Source organism: Anarrhichthys ocellatus, unplaced genomic scaffold (genome assembly GCF_004355925.1).
Source record: "Anarrhichthys ocellatus isolate YVR2014 unplaced genomic scaffold, GSC_Weel_1.0 scaffold19, whole genome shotgun sequence".
NCBI lineage: Eukaryota > Metazoa > Chordata > Actinopteri > Perciformes > Anarhichadidae > Anarrhichthys > Anarrhichthys ocellatus.
Genome location: NW_022280049.1, coordinates 6616238 through 6633625, shown reverse-complemented (window position 1 = coordinate 6633625; position 17388 = coordinate 6616238). Strand labels below are relative to the sequence as shown.

At 42.4% G+C, this 17388-nt stretch overlaps 2 protein-coding genes across 3 annotated transcripts in view; both read left to right on the top strand.

The window, feature by feature from the left end:
- gabra2b (gamma-aminobutyric acid type A receptor subunit alpha2b) overlaps nucleotides 1-4077 on the top strand; it is a 29240-nt gene extending 25163 nt beyond the window's left edge. Inside the window, exons 8-10 of the mRNA XM_031858168.1 lie at nucleotides 54-129; nucleotides 213-438; nucleotides 1300-4077. Of these exons, the coding sequence (XP_031714028.1) occupies nucleotides 54-129; nucleotides 213-438; nucleotides 1300-1608 (611 nt within the window). The 3' untranslated portion in view covers nucleotides 1609-4077. The remainder of the gene's footprint in view (nucleotides 1-53; nucleotides 130-212; nucleotides 439-1299) is intronic.
- Nucleotides 4078-9480: 5403 nt separating this feature from the next.
- guf1 (GTP binding elongation factor GUF1) lies at nucleotides 9481-16716 on the top strand. Of its 2 annotated transcripts, none has more exons than XM_031857608.1 (17): nucleotides 9481-9917; nucleotides 10463-10574; nucleotides 10848-10996; nucleotides 11200-11280; nucleotides 11373-11450; nucleotides 11540-11623; nucleotides 11707-11771; nucleotides 11869-12072; nucleotides 12662-12801; nucleotides 13088-13211; nucleotides 13887-14019; nucleotides 14127-14270; nucleotides 14377-14510; nucleotides 15336-15437; nucleotides 15995-16114; nucleotides 16287-16323; nucleotides 16419-16716. In XM_031857608.1, the coding sequence occupies exons 1-17, from the start codon at nucleotides 9729-9731 to the stop codon at nucleotides 16551-16553; spliced, it is 2031 nt and encodes a 676-aa protein (XP_031713468.1). In that variant the 5' UTR covers nucleotides 9481-9728; the 3' UTR covers nucleotides 16554-16716. The 2 variants fall into 2 exon arrangements, with proteins under 2 accessions (XP_031713468.1, XP_031713467.1); XM_031857607.1 differs by having other exon boundaries at nucleotides 10439-10574.
- The last annotated feature ends 672 nt before the right edge of the window (nucleotides 16717-17388 follow it).

Below are 17388 nucleotides of genomic sequence, written 5' to 3'. Positions count from 1 at the left end.
GCTTGAGGACCCGTGATAGTTCCTGAGGTTTGTGTGGGTGTTGCACCTTTTAGTTTATTGCTATTCGTCTCTTGCGCCCGTGAAGAAGCTGCAGAGCAGCTATGGAGCAGTAGAAGTGGCACTCGCACAGTAAAGTGTGTGTGTGTGTGTGTGTGTGTGTGTTATATAAAACACTTTCAACGTCACAAGAACGGATTATCCAAAGAAATGTGATTTTCTTTTCGTGCACGTGCAGGCGTCACCACCGTCCTCACCATGACGACGCTGAGTATAAGCGCGAGGAACTCCCTCCCCAAGGTCGCCTACGCCACCGCCATGGACTGGTTCATCGCCGTCTGCTACGCCTTCGTCTTCTCCGCCCTGATCGAGTTCGCCACCGTCAACTACTTCACGAAGCGCGGCTGGGCCTGGGACGGAAAGAGCATCGTGACTGAAAAGGTAACGAGGAGTGAAATACGTCTCTCTGACGGGCTCCGTTTTCAAAGGGAATCCGTGAGCAGCGTAGCCGTGTGTGTGTTGAGAAAGGCAATGCTTGCAGAGGGCCGATTGGTGCTTTGAAAACATTTGTTGGAGGCGGTGGGAAGCAGCGATCACCGCCGCCTCAGTCGGCCACCAGGGGAGCCAGAGTGCTCCGACTATTTATGAGAGCTCTTTAGCTGAGCGGTGGACGTAAATGACAAAAGATATCACTGAAGAATACAAAGGCAATGAGATTGTATGAATAAAGGTAGACAGGAAAGACACATGTGCAAAATGCAGCAACCAAATAGAAATAAAAAAAATAAGCTCTGAACATTTATTTATCGAGTAAATATCACCACAAATAGATAAATAACGGATTTAATAATAAAGAGACAAAGAAAGGGGCTTGGATAAAAGGAAAATCATCATCCAGTGCTCAAGTTCAAGTTGCAATACTGTACATGTATTGCCACAATGTTATTTTACTACAACTTTTTTGACATGTTCACCATGAGGCTGGAAACACTGTAGTCGAGAATTGTTTTATTCAACCTAAACAAAGCAGTAGGGGGGTCTGGTGAAGCGCTCTACATCCAGTGTGACTTCCTCCTGCTGTGTGAGCATCAGTCAAGTTTCAAACATGCTCTGGAGGCCAAAAAACACAAACACTGTGAGAGTTAGAGTGCGTCCTTGTCAAATTGTTGACATCTTTGTCCCCCCGTGCCGATCCATTGTCACCTCACTCCTTCATTCACATGTGTGTAGATGGCGACGAGCTTCAGGGTCGCCTCTGTCTTTTGAAGCTTTCTGCATCTAATCCTCGCGGTGTTTCAACAGAAAAAAGAGCGGGCGTCTGTCGCCAAGAAGAACAACGCCTACGCTGTAGCGGTGGCCAACTACGCGCCAAACATCACCAAGGACTCCGGCACACTACCAACCATCGCCAAAGGCGGAACTTTTGATCCCAACAAGCCCAGAGCAGACAGCAAAGTCTCCGACTGCAAGAAGTCGTTCAACAGCGTCAGCAAAATTGACAGGATGTCGAGGGTTTTGTTTCCGGTTCTCTTTAGCAGCTTCAACCTGGTTTACTGGGCCACCTACTTAAACAGAGAACCCATTATAAAGGACATGGTCCCCTCTACTTAGAGGCCAGCTATGACGGGTTCTGGTCCGGGGACTAAGAGATGAACCAAATACCTCCAGCAACTGTGTACACATACCTTTGCAGAGTGAAGTCCTGGATTGCAGTGTGATCCTCTATCTCCGCCTGTTTTCTACACCGTCTGCAGCTCTTTTGAAAAGGCCGGCTTTTGTAAATGTGTATGTATATTTATATTCATGGTGATATATGGTGTGATTACTTTGATTAGAGTGCATATTTCCTTGACAGTATGTTTCCAGTTACAGTATGTGGCCACTGTACATACAAATCCAATGAGGAGTAAACACATAAACATGAACACATATGTTTTATTTAGGATTACTTCTAAATGTGTTGAATTGTTCTGGTAACGCCCACTCTTAATATTACCGTATTTATTTGTGTGAAAGGGACTGATTTTTCTCATCTTTCTTTGCCACATAAGAGTGGCCTGAATTTTTGTTTTCTGTCCAAGCCAATGCAAAAACACACATGTATGATATTGTTACAGTGTAAACGGTGTTTTCTTGTCTGTGACTGCAGGTACGGGGCTGCAATCACACTGACCTCAAGAATTATTGAAACACTCCAAGACGCCAAAAACATAGGAAGCCGCAACATTAGTGTGCTTGTGCATGTGATCGCGTTCAGTGTTGAGGTAAAACTCTAGCAGTTAAGTCATGAATGCTTCATTTATTTCCATGACATCACTATTGTTTTCATTCATGAATCATTATATATGGAAAAAGCTGATATTCAGTCAAAAAGATGCCGTTACTGAATCGGACGAAGCTCTGAATGGTATGTTAAATACGTGCGTGCTGTCAGGTACACGGGCAGAGTTTAGTCTTTTTTTACATAAAATAAACTCAAATATAAAGACAAATATATTGTCAATAGAAACATCATTAACTGAAATAACCTGCAATTTAACATATGTGAAAATGGATTTCTAATTTTTGACCTGTAGCAGAAAAACCCCGTACAAAGCTGACAGACACACAGCCCCGACCAAGTAATGTCTGATAACGTTTTTGGCCAATGTATTAGCAAACAAAGTGCCTATTTATGCATCCAACAGACAGTAGCAATATTATCATCACATTGGACGTTTTTTCTTCCTTACAAATGTACTCGCTCTCCTTTTTGCTCTGTTTTGGTCCCCACCAACTCCTGTGTTCAGCAGTTTAGATCTTTGAATTTCTTCACCAGCAAGCTAAATTGCCTACTTAGCTTAGACTTGTCTGTCATTTGGTACAGTACAGCACAGTACAGGACAGTACAGGACAGTACAGGACAGTACAGTCGGTTTGAGGCACGCAGTCAATGTTCTGTAGCGCTTTAAAGAATGAGCCACGAGAGGCTAAGAAAGCAACTCAGAGCAGCAGAGCGAGGTGACTATTTTCTTTAGGTACATCAACCCCTCTCACCTTAGCATTCGCACATACGGATTAGGGATTTAAAAAAAATGATCTATGGCATATCAATAATAACAGAATATAAACAGAATATATCGCTAACAGCACAAAAAAATTCAGAGATGGCAAATTTAGAAGAAAAGCATGAACATTTTGCTGCACAAGCACAATAATATGCATTATTTTTTTTATTATTTTGTATGTTTCTATTTTATTCTGTATATTTATTTATTTTAGCAAGATTAAACAATATACAAACATATTCATATGCCAATTACTGGTTTGAATGTCCTGAGATACACATGAAAGGTGAATATCACAGCTCTTTGTTGGCTTGCCCGTGATGTTGGTGGTAACTCTGGAGGACAGTGTGGATTTGCCGGTGTAGACTGGAGCACCGTGGCAGAACTAATCAGCATATTCTGCCATTACAAATTTTAGGTCATTATTCATATCCAGTGTCTGGCTCCTCAAAACACATTTCATGATCCCACAAGCTATTCTGAACCAATTACAGATATGAGAGGGACCGGCCCGTGAACACAGGACCGCTCTGTGCCAACAGGAACTCCAGTGAATCATGCGTGGATGATAGTCACATTCCTCTGCCAGAAATGATTCTGTGTAACGGGCCTCAAGTGAGACGACGCAGCCAGGATTCGGGACTAAATCATTATCTTTTGTTAACATCATGAAGTTGTAGTTTCAACTCATATCTGTATGCAGATCGATTGCTGTTTACACTAAAACTTTGGACCAGCTCAGAAGCCATATACAGTCATCATGTAATCCACCTCCATCAGCGTCAATACAACAGGGACAACCAATGATTGTACTTTATGAGCATATGTAGTGTTGTATAGACCTATTTTGAAGACAGAGTCTGCTATAGAAATCATGTTCAGCCCCATATCAGTAGCCATATACAGTCTGGTACGCTGCTGTGTTACCTTTTCACCATAGAGTGATATGATTTTGCTTCACATTAATATTTAGGGCCCGAGCACCGATGTAGTCGAAGCGGAGGACCTATTGTTATTCTAATGTTTATTATTATTATCGCGCGTGTTTCGTTGCAAAAAGGAGGTGCTTGGGATACTGGGAATTTTTTTTTATTTGGCACGCAAGCCAGAATTTGCGAAAATTGCAGTCTGATTGGGGTGTCCAGCTGCGGTAGGAAATATTGGCTCGATAGCGCCCCCTATTGAGTAGCCCCAACATTGGGTTTCACCTAGCTATATAACATTTGGTAGGTATGTGGAACGTGATGGGACGTACAAAAAATCGGAAGTCGGCCATTTTTTATTTTATGACGTTTTTGGACCATTTCAAGGCGTCGTACTTTAACGAACTCCTCCTAGAGATTTAAACCGATCAACTTCAGATTCGGTCAGTATGCTCTTGAGACCTTGGCAGTGAAAATATACTCAAAGATCAAAAAGTTATCGAACTATGTATCCGTGGCGTGGCATCAAAAAACACCATTCGCCACGAAACAGGAAGTTGTTGTAACTCAGCCATACATTGTCGAATCTGCTCCAAATCTCTCATATATCATTACATCCTGACCCTGAAGACATCTATATGACAATTTAGAATCATAGTAATAGCGCCACCTAGTGGCGACAGGAAGTTAGAGGTTGTGTACTTTTACATCCTGCTCCTCACAGATTAATCAGGTCCCTCTCAAATGTTGTCAGAACAGCCTTAAGACCTTGATAATGCTTCATTGTGAAGATTGTAAGAAGTTGTTGAAGGGTGGCGACGTGGCGGCTTGGCAAATTTTCGATCCTTCGCCATGAACGAATAAACTGATGTAACTCGACTCCACATCATCAGATCTTTACCAGATTTCACATGTTTGATTAGACTCCAGTCCTGAAGACATCTGCAGGCCAATTTTGAATCATAGTCACAGCGCCACCTACTGGTAACAGGAAGGAACAGTCTTTATACTTTGGCTTGTTTCTCTTAGTAGGTAAATCTAATCAACATCAAATTACTTCCACACAAATGTAAGAAGTTTATAATGCCAGTTCATGAAGCTTTTGATGTTTCGTTGAAAGCTGTTGCCGTGGCGACGCAGTCTTCGCCATGAAAAACGAAGGTAATTTTGAGAGGCTAAAAATGCTCGAAACATAAGCAAACTTGGCACACAGATTACAAGCCCAAAATGTAGTTATATAATATGATTTTATTCGTTCAGAGTGGCAAATCGGCTCAATAGCACCCCCTACAAAATTTCAACAAAGCGGCCCTCACAGTACGTTTCACCTAGATGTATAAAATTTGGTAAGCAGATGTATCACATGTAGACTTAAAAAAAAGTCTTCGGGCTCCATGCTCTAAACCCAACCGGAAGTCAGCCATTTAGAATTTTGTATGAATTTCTCGTGTTTTTTTCCATTTCCAGGTGCTATACTACGAGCTCCTCCTAGGGAATTAATCCGATCAGCTTAGAATTTGGTCAGAACAATCTAAAGACCTTAGCGATTAAAAGTTACTAAAAGCTTGAGGTTTCATTGAACAACATGGACTTGATGTGGCGGCCATTTTACATGGTTCGCCATCATCCATCAAGCTGTTGTAACTCAACTGTACTTTGTCAAAACTGTCACACTTGTTGACTTTCATGGCTTTAGGACTTTTGCATGCCAATATTAACTCATAGTCATAGCGCCACCTACTGGCAACCACGGACGTCAGCAGGATTCTATAAATACAGCGGCCCAAACACTGAACTTATTGAAAGGGTTTGTGGGCACACCATGAGAAAAAGACTTCTCTGATCTAAATATGTGCAAACTAAGATGCTTGGAGAGCAAAAGTTAGATAACAGTGGATTTTCAAACCATGTCAGTGGGCATTAGTATAAATGATCTGTCCAGAGCTTCTTCATGACAATCAGGTTAAACGTTACAATGAATGTTTCACACTACAATCTAAAGTTACAGAAGAGCTTATTAAAATGAAAACAGTGTTAAATTAAAGTGTTCAAGTAACAGCAAATGGCACTACCGTTTTGTTAACTTTCATGTAGGTCCAAATACAATCAGCAGGACACTGCAGGGAGTTGAACCCCATCCCAGTAAACTGACAGTCTGTTATGTTACAAACACTGAAGCGCATTCACGCACATTCCTTTTCTTAATGATCTTAACAGGCTTACATTTATGATTGTATCGGAGGTACACTCAAAACATTTGAGGCTTAAGACCTGGCAACATGATCTTGCTACGCTGATGGTTGACGCAGGAAATATCATCTAACTCGTGCACGCAGTGTATGATGGTCACAGAAATGCATGGTCGCATCAACCAGAGTCCTGCCAGTACCCTCGACGTGCGTGAAGTTGCGAGGCCCCGATCAATGCTGGTTGCAGCTTTAATTTTTATTTGCTTTTTGTTTTTTTAACAAATTACATTGTCGAATATAAATGAGTTTTTAATTCAAATGTTCTCCAACATCTTGATAGAAATCTTAAACATTCCAGATAAAATGATTGTTCACGAGGTGGATGCCTGATTCAGTGCACAGTTTCTAATAAAAAACACATATCATTTCAATTATGTAGAGTCTGTGCCATGCTTGTGAACCAGAGCCTGACTGAGGCCACATTTTTCAAGCCGATACTGATATTTGAGAGTTTTTCAATACGCAATATTGACCAATACCTGATTTTATATTTAAACACGCCAGTTAAACACAATTTTCTTTGGTTACTTAATAGCCGGCACATATGCCTACAGGTGAATAGGGTACAACTTTGAACTAATAGATATGACCATGAAACTTAACCAGTTGATCTCTTGCATTAAGAAAATTACTTTTTGTAGAACAAGTTTCTTTTTAAATAGTATGTTAAGATATGCAAATGAGACATTGTGTTTTCAAAATTGGCTAATTTGCATATATTTCCAGAACAGAAATCTGAACATTGGATGAAGTCAGTCAAAGGTTTTCACAGAGGGACTTTAGAATATGTATTTTTTATCAGTCCATGAAACAGAGAGTACTGTCCATAAAGAAAAACATGTTTTTCCTTGTTTGTAGGAACACAGTGTTGTATAAGTAAATGATATGTGAACAAACCCCCTGTAAAACCCTTCAGAATATAGATAGTGCTACTGAAGTGGAGATTTCTGCCTCACAGTACAAGATTTTTTAAAGACATGTATTGTCAAATTCCATCCATTTTACAAGACACTACATCTGAAAACGGTAAGAAAACAGTGCTGTAAAGAATCCTGCAGTGTTCAGAGAGTTCCAGCTTCTCCCTTGAAATACAAATAACCCCATACATTCCCAACAGATCCGGGTCGGATCGTGTGGGACCGTGAGTACGGGGGCTCGGGCCCCTCCTCGTCAGGAGAGGATGCTGTCAGGGACCATCATCACGAGTGTGTTGATAAAACTCCACGAAAAGCCCCGCGGCACTGGAGCCGTAACGCGAGGCTCGCTGAAGTTTCGGTATCTCTCCGGGACTCGAGCGCCGCAGAGACCCCCGGTGTGAGGTCTCCTCGTCTCCATCGCCTCGATCCACAGCCGACCCGGTTCTTTTGACAATGTATTCAAAATGTCAGATCATTAAAAATTAGTCATAGACAGATTTCGAGGTAGTTGAGTTCAAACTCATGGGACAGTTCCAACCTACTGGCTTCAATTGGACTAAAGATCTGACATCATAGATGTATTATGAACGGGCCAGTGTAGAATTACCCAGGGTACCGAGCGATGTATGTGGAATCTACATACAAGATTCGGACCCTAGTCTCTTTCAGGACACTTGATCTAGAACAGTGATTCACTAAACGTTATTAAAATGACAACGTCGAGCTTCAATGTAACACAATTGAAAAAGGCCACAACCTCGAGACGCACGTGACACCAAAGCAAATCCACACGGTGAAGTGTGGCTGAGGTTGCTATGGCGACACGCTGGCCGCGGCCTAATGTGGTGAGCTATGACAGAGAGACTACAGGTGTGTGTGTGTGTGTGTGTGTGTGTGTGTGTGTGTGTGTGTGTGTGTGTGTGTGTGTGTGTGTGTGTGTGAAAGAAGACAGACTAATTGAAAAATCAGGTCCTTGTTAATATCATTTGTTCGTCCTGTGCTTGTCAAAACGTCTGATTGATTTTGTGTAAATTCCACATAGGCCTATAAGGTAAATTGCTAGATTGTTTTTAGCATTTTTGAAAAAGCCATCCAAATGAGCTCTACGGTCACTGAAACCTAACAGACCTTTTCAGATACTAATCACAGGTGTAAAATAAAACATTCAGGACCCTTTTTTCAGTTAGAGATTGAGATTTCCCTGTAAGGTTTAGATATAAATAACTGGCTGTTCAACCATTTCTACAGCTATTTGAGATCAGAGGCTCATCCCCAGTGTGTGCCTCTCGTTAACGAATAGCTTGGAGTCACAAAGCTAAGCTACCGAGCTAAGCACAGGTCATGTGACTGCACTTCCTGCTGTTTTCAAGACTTTCACATTCCTCACAGTCTAAATCTTCATGCTGGTCTTGTACACAATTAGTTATTTTTGTGGGAAAAAAAGGTTTTATTATCAGGTACCTAATATTATGTTCTATTATTTGATAATGTTTAATATTTTCACATATAACACATTAATTGGATCTTGTATCAACATGAAGCAGTCCTTTATGGCTGCCATCTTTGTTTGGTTTAAGAAACAGAGAAAGGGGGGGGGGGTGATTACAAATCTTCTTGATTGTGCAGGAGATGCTCGATTTAAGAGTTATTGAGCAATCTGTAAACGCCTCCGGAGCAGGAGGCTTGTATGTCGGTGGTGTTGTGATATTATCAATGAACGTGTTATCTTCAAGAGAAACAGAGTGCTGAGGTCTGGGAGTCAGTGTAAAGATCTCAAATGGAAAAGAAAAAGAAAAGATGATTACATGCCAGGCATAAACTGTGGGTAATGGAGTCTTATTATCTGTGGCTGCACAAAGAGGAGAAGCAGTAATCTATTCTTGTGCAGAGAGGTAGCTTCGTTGTCATAGCAACTGATATCCATTTTTATCCCTCATCTGACAGGTCGAGTGGGCGGGACTTCCGAATGTCTGAGCATGTTCAAAGATAACAGTGTGTCGAGATAATCATCCTCCTCTGACGCGTTCAAGTGTTGTTTCAAGTGTGATACTATTCCGTCATAATTACTATATTATTATCGTCCCTGAGGCTAATAACTCCTAAAAGCCTTCGTCACTGTGAGTAGACACAGGCTGCAGCAATGTGTAGTCATATTAGCATTTAAAAAAAACTCACTGCAGAGAGATGCAACGGTTTATTAAGACAAACGGTAACAGTTTATATTTAGGAAGAAAAGCGATTTACTCGCGTGCTCTGTCCGGCATAAAATAAACCGGAAGTCATAGCAGGAACTCATCTGGTTTCCTTTTACCATCTCTGGTGCGAAAAATAAACAACATTTCCCAGAATTCTTTGCCGGTGAACTGTCACCTAAAATGTCAGCACCCTAAGAACTCATGCACTGGGGTTATTACAGGACTATTTGCTTTAAAAACAGGTTCGCTTTATCGTCGCGACAGTCCACTAATGCTCCGCCAACGTGGCAACAGCCTACATTATATTAATGACAATGCAGAAGCATTTAACAGACTGCTAGCTAGCTAACTGTTATGTATCCTTCATGCTGGCAGGCTGGTGACTTAGCTTAGCGAAAACATGTCGTTTTGTCTCGTGAAGCGGTGGTGCGAAACACCTCTGATGAGACGTGTTTTACAGTTCAAAGTGTACAGAAGGAAAATACAAAGCGACAACAACATGACCTATACACTGCTGAGACACCGCTGGATGAAAAGGCTGCCCGTGTTCTCCAGCGGCTTCAGGATGGCCAGCACACAGACACACAAGGTAGCTACACACTCAGCACAACAGGTCGAGGTACTTGTACTTAAGAGTATTTACATTTTATGCAGCTTTATACTCTTACTCTGTACTCCACTACATTTGTCTGAAAGCTTTAGTCAGATAAATGTGTTCCCTAATGTGAAACGGGTATAAAAAGTTGCATACATTGTTTAAATGTTTTCTGCAGAATGAGTACTTTTGATACATTGAGTACAATTTGCTGGCAATACTTAAATACTGTTACTTACATCAGGTTTTAAATGCAGGACTTGTAGTATTTTCACAGTGTGATACTGCTACTGGATCTTAATACTTCTTCCCCCCGTGCTAAGACTTCACCTGAAGTAAATGCTTGAGAAGTGCTGAGAGACTCACAGGTATAAAGCTGATCTGGTGGTTCTTCTTCATGTGCTCCATTCAGAAGTAGAACTAATGATTTATCTGTTTTGAAATATTGCCATTTCTTTGAGACGGATTACTGCAACACTCAGCAGTTGTTGAGCGACTGTCCCGGTAATCTGCAGGCTTCTCTCCTTGTGCCTTTTAAGGACACTATTGACCTGTCTAAGTTCCCTGTGGACAGAATCAGGAACTTCTGCATCATTGCTCATATTGACCATGGAAAGAGCACTTTGGCTGACAGGCTGTTGGAGATGACCGGTATGTTTCCTTACCGCATTGCATATCAGCTTCTTTTTTTTTTTTTTTCTTACCCTTTAGTTTTTATGAAATCAACATCTGGGTTTAGGTCTGAACGCATACTGCTAATGTGAAAATATAATTGGATTGTGTGCTCCCATCATTGATCATCACTGTGATGTGTGTGTGGCTATCCAAATGGTTGCTGATGACTGTGGGAGCTTCTCTCTCTGTCTCTGTCTAATTGATTCCAGTTAAGACATCGTGTCACTAATTGGTGTCATTGACAAACAGGCGCCATAGCGAAGACGGAGAACAACAAGCAGGTGTTGGACAAGCTTCAGGTGGAGCAGGAGAGAGGCATCACGGTGAAGGCCCAGACGGCCTCGTTGATTTACAGCCACCAGGGACAGCAGTACCTCCTGAACCTCATCGACACGCCGGTGAGTGATCATCCAGGTGGGATGTGGAAGAGGATGAGGAACCGCCGCTCCCTTTCTTCCCCACCATAACTGGAAAGACAATCAAAAAATGTTGGATTAAAGATAAAAAATGTGGGATATCATTTTTTATTATTTCATGGACCGTTTGTCTATAAAAGGAGATATGAAAATAGCTTTACACGTCTTTCGTCTTCCGTTTGCAGGGTCATGTTGACTTCAGTTATGAAGTGTCGCGATCAATTTCTGCATGCCAAGGTGTCCTGTTGATCGTCGACGCCAATCAGGTACCAAACACAGATCTCTCCCGGTTTTCTCTGTGAATCGTTCTGGACGTAAGTGCTGCATGTAATGCGTATTTTCACTGTCACACGAAAAGGGGATTCAAGCGCAGACGGTGGCCAACTTCTACCTGGCTTTTGAAGCTCAGCTGGCGATCATCCCCGTCATCAACAAGGTACGTCGAAGCCCCACCTGTTTGTTTATTTATTTATTTATTTGTTTTCTACTCAAGCACGCCGCTCGAATTTGACATTTCTCCCTCAGATTGATTTAAAAAATGCTGATCCAGAGCGGGTGGAGTTGCAGATTGAAAAGGTGTTTGATATTCCCCGTGAAGAATGCATTAGGGTGAGTCGGCACACATGTACACTGCTTTTTAGTTTCCAGTGCTGCTGAAACAACTCTGAATATGTTTTCTTCGTCTTTTTCAGATTTCAGCTAAACTTGGAACGAATGTCGAGGCGGTTCTCCAAGCCGTTGTGTACAGAGTTCCAGCGTAAGAAGGTTAATGTGGGTTTTCCTCTCACATGAAACATGTTTGACACCTTAAAGTGAAGACTTTTTTTTTTTTTCTCCGTCCTTGTTATTGTCAGGCCCCTGGCGAGCATCGATGACCCGTTTAAAGCCCTCGTGTTTGACTCCAATTTCGACCACTACAGAGGGGTGGTGGCCAACATCGCCGTGTTCGGAGGTCGGGTCAGAAAAGGCGACAGGATTGTGTCGGCCCATCTCGGCAAAAGCTACGAGGTCAACGAGCTGGGGCTCCTCCGGCCAGATGAGCACCCGACACAGAAGCTGTACGCAGCGCCCCTTCCTCCTCTCACTGGTTGTCTGATCCGTTACAGCGGATGTTACAGTCGTGCAGGAAAAACAACCTGCAACTGTTCTAATAGTTGAGTTCAGTCATTTAGGTCATTTGTTAAGCAAAAATGCCAAACACGCTTTTTTTGCTGTGTTTTTAGTAATTTAATAATAATAAATAAAATAATATTTAATAATAAACTTATTACCTTTGGCTTGTGATTGGCATTCGCACCATTTCCTGATGTCTTCTAAAGTCGGAGGCTATCGCTTCCTGACTTAATGACTGGGCTGTTTCTTCTGTTTTATTCTTGGTGTTTTATGCACCAAGTGGTCCTCTGATTGGATCATCTATGTAGAGAAAAGGAATGATGCTCCTTCATATATCTTCAGAAGGTCCTTCGGAACAAAAGACACTGTTATGAACTGAACCAACAGTGATCTAGTCCGTGTAAAGTATGTTAATGATTTCAAAAAACAAAAGAGGACTCTCTTTCAGCGTAGATTTAAATTCCGTCGATTGCAATAGACGCGTATAAACATTTGTTAGTTGCTTTCGTGTAACTCTCCTCGTCTGTTGTGTAGGTTTGCAGGCCAAGTGGGCTACATAATAGCCGGGATGAAGGATGTGAAGGAGGCCCAGATCGGGGACACGCTCTACCTCCAGGAGCAGCCGGTGGAAGCTCTTCCAGGGTTTAAACCAGCCAAAGCCATGGTCTTTGCTGGTAGGAAGTCCTCTCATCCTCTTCCTGCTGTCACATACAGAATCTCTGTGAAACTGTCGAGTAATGCCTTTCTTTTAAAGCATTCCCATGAGAACTCCGTACATAACAGAACGCTATCCTTAAATATTCCAGTATCATTGGACATGCAGTCAAATGTAAAAGCTCCTTCGGCGCACGTTGTGTCTCACCAGCCAGCACAGTAAGTGCACTCAGTGCTTTCCGCGTAAACGAGTCCTTTTTGCCGCTGATGTGCACTCTTCTGTCTTTTTGTTTTTCCGTCCCTCAGGCATGTTTCCGATGGACCAGTCGGATTACCCGGGCCTCCGCAGCGCCATTGACAGGCTGACCCTGAACGACTCGAGTGTCACCGTGCAGAGAGACAGCAGTATGGCCCTGGGAGCAGGCTGGAGGTGAGCCCGACACCTTTTGAATTAGAATGACGAAAGGGGACCGCAACAGAGGAGCGGTGTCACTACGTGTAATGTGAAGGCCAGGGAAAAGAGAAGTGCGGACGTTGAGCAGAGCCACAGAAAGTTTTGACCCGAGTCATGACGTCGTGACCTCTTTTTGTTTTGTTCATAGTTTAATACAAGGGAGGAACATGAAAACAAATTAATAAAACATGACAGAACAACTCAAGCTAGAGAACTGGAGACAAGTCAAAAGAGAAAGACAGAACATCAGCAGCAGCAGCAACCAAAAAGAAACAAGGAATAATATTTGGCTTCGGTTTTCTTATTCTATTGTTTGGACGTTTTTTTTCCAACTGATTTTCTGTTCCAGAAAAGTTCTCCACTTGGACGTCATATCCTGTGATTGCTTGGGGAATAAACAACTCTCCTTAGGACAGACCGTATTTTGCCAAGTGAGAGTTTATTTATCATCACAGGTCGTATCAGTCCAGATGATGAAGTTGAATTTGACTCCATCAGTGGCCGTGATTTAGATCTTTCGGAAGTACGAAGCTGCGCTGGAACTGCGACGAGCCCTCACCGTCACCGTTGAACTCTTTCCAAACAGGCTCTTTGTAATTAACAGCTTGAATATCCATCATTAAACCCGTGAACCTTCCTGTACACCGGCAGACTCGGCTTCCTGGGCCTCCTCCACATGGAGGTGTTCAATCAGCGGCTGGAGCAGGAATACAACGCCTCCGTTATAGTGACGGCGCCCACCGTGCCCTACAAGGCCGTCCTCTCTTCAGCCAAACTCATCAAGGCAAGAGCCGCTTCCTGCTCCCATGCTTCCTGGTCTTACAGCAGAGGCTCGTTCTCTCATAAAAAAGCTTCATTATGATGCTCACATCTCGTTGGTTGTCCTCGCAGGAGCACGGCAGTGAGGAGATCACCATCGTGAACCCCGCTCAGTTCCCAGACAGATCGGTGGTGTCGGAGTATTTGGAGCCGATGGTGCTGGGGACCATTCTCTCTCCGGACAGTTACACCGGCAAGATCATGGCTCTCTGCTTGGTGAGAGGAAAAAAAAGAAAGGGAAAATGACTCAATCTCGTAAGTAAATGATTCATTAGCAGCAGCCCTTCTTGGATTGTTGACGCTGTAAACTGTGTTGTTAAAGAACCGCAGAGGGATCCAGAAGAACATGGTGTATATAGACGACCATCGCGTCATGATGAAGTACCTCTTCCCTCTAAATGAGATCGTTGTGGATTTCTACGACCTCCTCAAATCTATGTCTTCCGGATATGCCAGGTAAATATCATGTAACATGTAATTAGTTATAAGTTGTTAAAGGATAGATTACGTTCTGAGGAAAAATGTCAGTGAATCCAGTTTTTAATACACTCACAAGCCAAGAAGTCTGTCTCCATAGTTTCCCCTCTCCTCTGTACGGCAGCGTACGGCAAGAAGAAAGAAAATCGGATGAGTGTCACATTATAACGTAGAAGGTTTATCGTAATAACAAGAGGTTTTCACATTATAACAAGATATTTTTATTGGTTACGGCATAAAAAAACAATACACTATTTATCATGTTGGAGCTTAAAGCGTTTCACGCCGTAACGTGATAGCTTATATTCTTGAATGACATTTTGTCAAGTTATAAAGACATAAGTTGGTCTCGGGCGGAAGTAGAACTTTAGCAAATGAGTGAATGAGCCATGTTGCTCAATTTATCCAAACCACACGCTGAGTTTGAAATTATAACAATATGAAGCCTAAGTTATCATGAAAGGTTTCACGTTATAACAAGATAAATAACTATTATTGTAACAAGAACAGCTTCTTGTTCTATTCTATGTCGTAATAACATGAAAATATCTTGTTATGATGTAAAAAATATCTAGTTATAACAAAAACCTTTTCACGTTATAACATGATACTGATCTGTTTTTCTTTTTCCGGGCGTGGCGGCAATGGGCTTCCGTACCTCCGCACCTCCGCACCTTTTCCCCTCGTGTCTTACATGTAACGATGTTGGTCTTTTATGAGACACTGCATCACCTCTGACTGACTCCATGCCCAGCAGTCCATGTATTCAGCAGACCGTCCTTCTGATTTTGTTTTCTCCCGTAGCTTTGACTATGAAAACGCAGGCTACCAGGCTGCTGATTTGATCAAGATGAACATTCTGCTGAACGGGCAGCCTGTGGAGGAACTCATCACCATTGTACACAGGTGTGTTTGAAGTCACAGCTGGGTTCAGATGCTGTCAACTTGTTTCATTTCTCGCGAAATATTTTGGCTCCGAAGGCCCCCAGCTTGTCTCCGGAGGAGTAACTCTGACGCTGCTTGAGGGGATCTTCTTCTCGTCTTGGAGGGCCGCACCCTCCCGTAGCTTCATTACACTCACTGGCTGATTTTTACAAGTTGACGTAATTTCAATGTTGTACTGTCCTTTATTATTATAGTGATTCTGCTGAGCCTATGGAGCATGAAATGTATTCATCACCCAGGATAACGTTAATAAAAAGGCCTCTTGGCAGCCGGTGTTGACATTATCTATGACAGTGACTTTACACAGCGGACATGGACTTCGTTCCATTTCTGACCAGGACGGTAGAGTAAACGCCGCAGGCCAAAAGTGATGATGCACACCAGATCTGCATTTAACGTTCTTAACCACCAAAGCCAGCGCAGACTTTGGTAATTGAAGGTCGCGGCGCTTTCGCCAACGATCGGCTGCTTTTGACCTTTTTACGGGCGACCTTCTGACGGGTGCGTTTTCCTCACAGGGGCCGTGCGTACAGCCAAGGGAAAGCCATGTGTGAGCGACTAAAGGACTCCATACCACGGCAGATGTTTGAGGTCGCTGTACAGGCAGCCATCGGAAGTAAGGTCATCGCAAGGGAAACGTGAGTACAGCATCGTGCTGACCTCAAGGCTCTGTGAGAAGCGTGCGAGAAATGCATATATATATATATATATATATATATATAAGCAAGCACTATTTGTGTGTGAAAAAAGTGTGCTGAATGGGTTTTATTTGCCTTAAAAATGTGACCCGACAGCGTTTTCCTCTTTCAGAATTAAGGCGTTCAGAAAGAATGTCCTCGCTAAATGTGTGAGTAAAGGTTTTCCTTGACTCTCAATAGTTGCTTTATGTGCCGATGCAACACAAACACTCTGAATTCTATACCCGTTTTTTTGTCTCGGCAGTACGGAGGCGACATAACGCGGAAGATGAAGCTGCTGAAGAAACAGGCCGAGGGTAAAAAGAAGATGCGGCGTATCGGCAACGTGGAAGTTCCCAAAGACGCCTTCATTAATGTCCTGAAGAGGAAAATCAAATAGACTGCAATAGTATTATTTTATAGAAATGTCGTTATCATATGTGGCAGGTCTTTATTATGAGAAAGGCCCTGTGCTGATTTCCACAATAAGTATTTAAAGATCCTGTTGTTGTTCAAATGCTTTATTAATACCACTGTTAATAAAGCGAATCATCTGACATTGATATGATGACATGTTTGGTATTTTATTCTGAATATGCAGTTATTACACAGAAGAATTCAGAAAAAATATAACACGATTCATCATTGAAGGTTTTGTGCAGTTAGAATGGATACTGTACAGCAGTCTGGGAGGCTCATCAATCAGTCAACTAATGAATGGATAAGTGTGATATTTGGTTAATCATTGAGGTCCTTTTTGGGCTCTTGGTCAGACAAAATAAGCAGGTTTCTTAAGCAGACAGACTTAAGCAGCTAAAGCTAATTGGTGGATTCATTTGATAATTAAAAAAAGACTGCCTAAGACGTATATCTGACCGTTTTGGGGGGAAATGTTGGTCTTGGTGTTTAAAAGGGGTTTTAAAGCTCATCTGGTCTTAACTTGTTTTTGATCTCTGGTCTCCATGAGAGATGAATTTAAAGTCAAACTATAAATAATGAATGTCAATAAACAGGGTGTGTGTGTGTGTGTGTGTGTGTGTGTGTGTGTGTGTGTGTGTGATCTGTGAAGCAGTGCAGCCAGTAGATGGCAGCATCAGCTCAAACCTACAAAACAGCCAAAAGGAACTTAATTCCCTCCTGAGCTCATTTACAACAGACCATATCAGCCTCAAGCTCCAAACACATCACGATCAGATTTTCAGGCCCCACAACTGGCTTTTATTCATATTATTAGT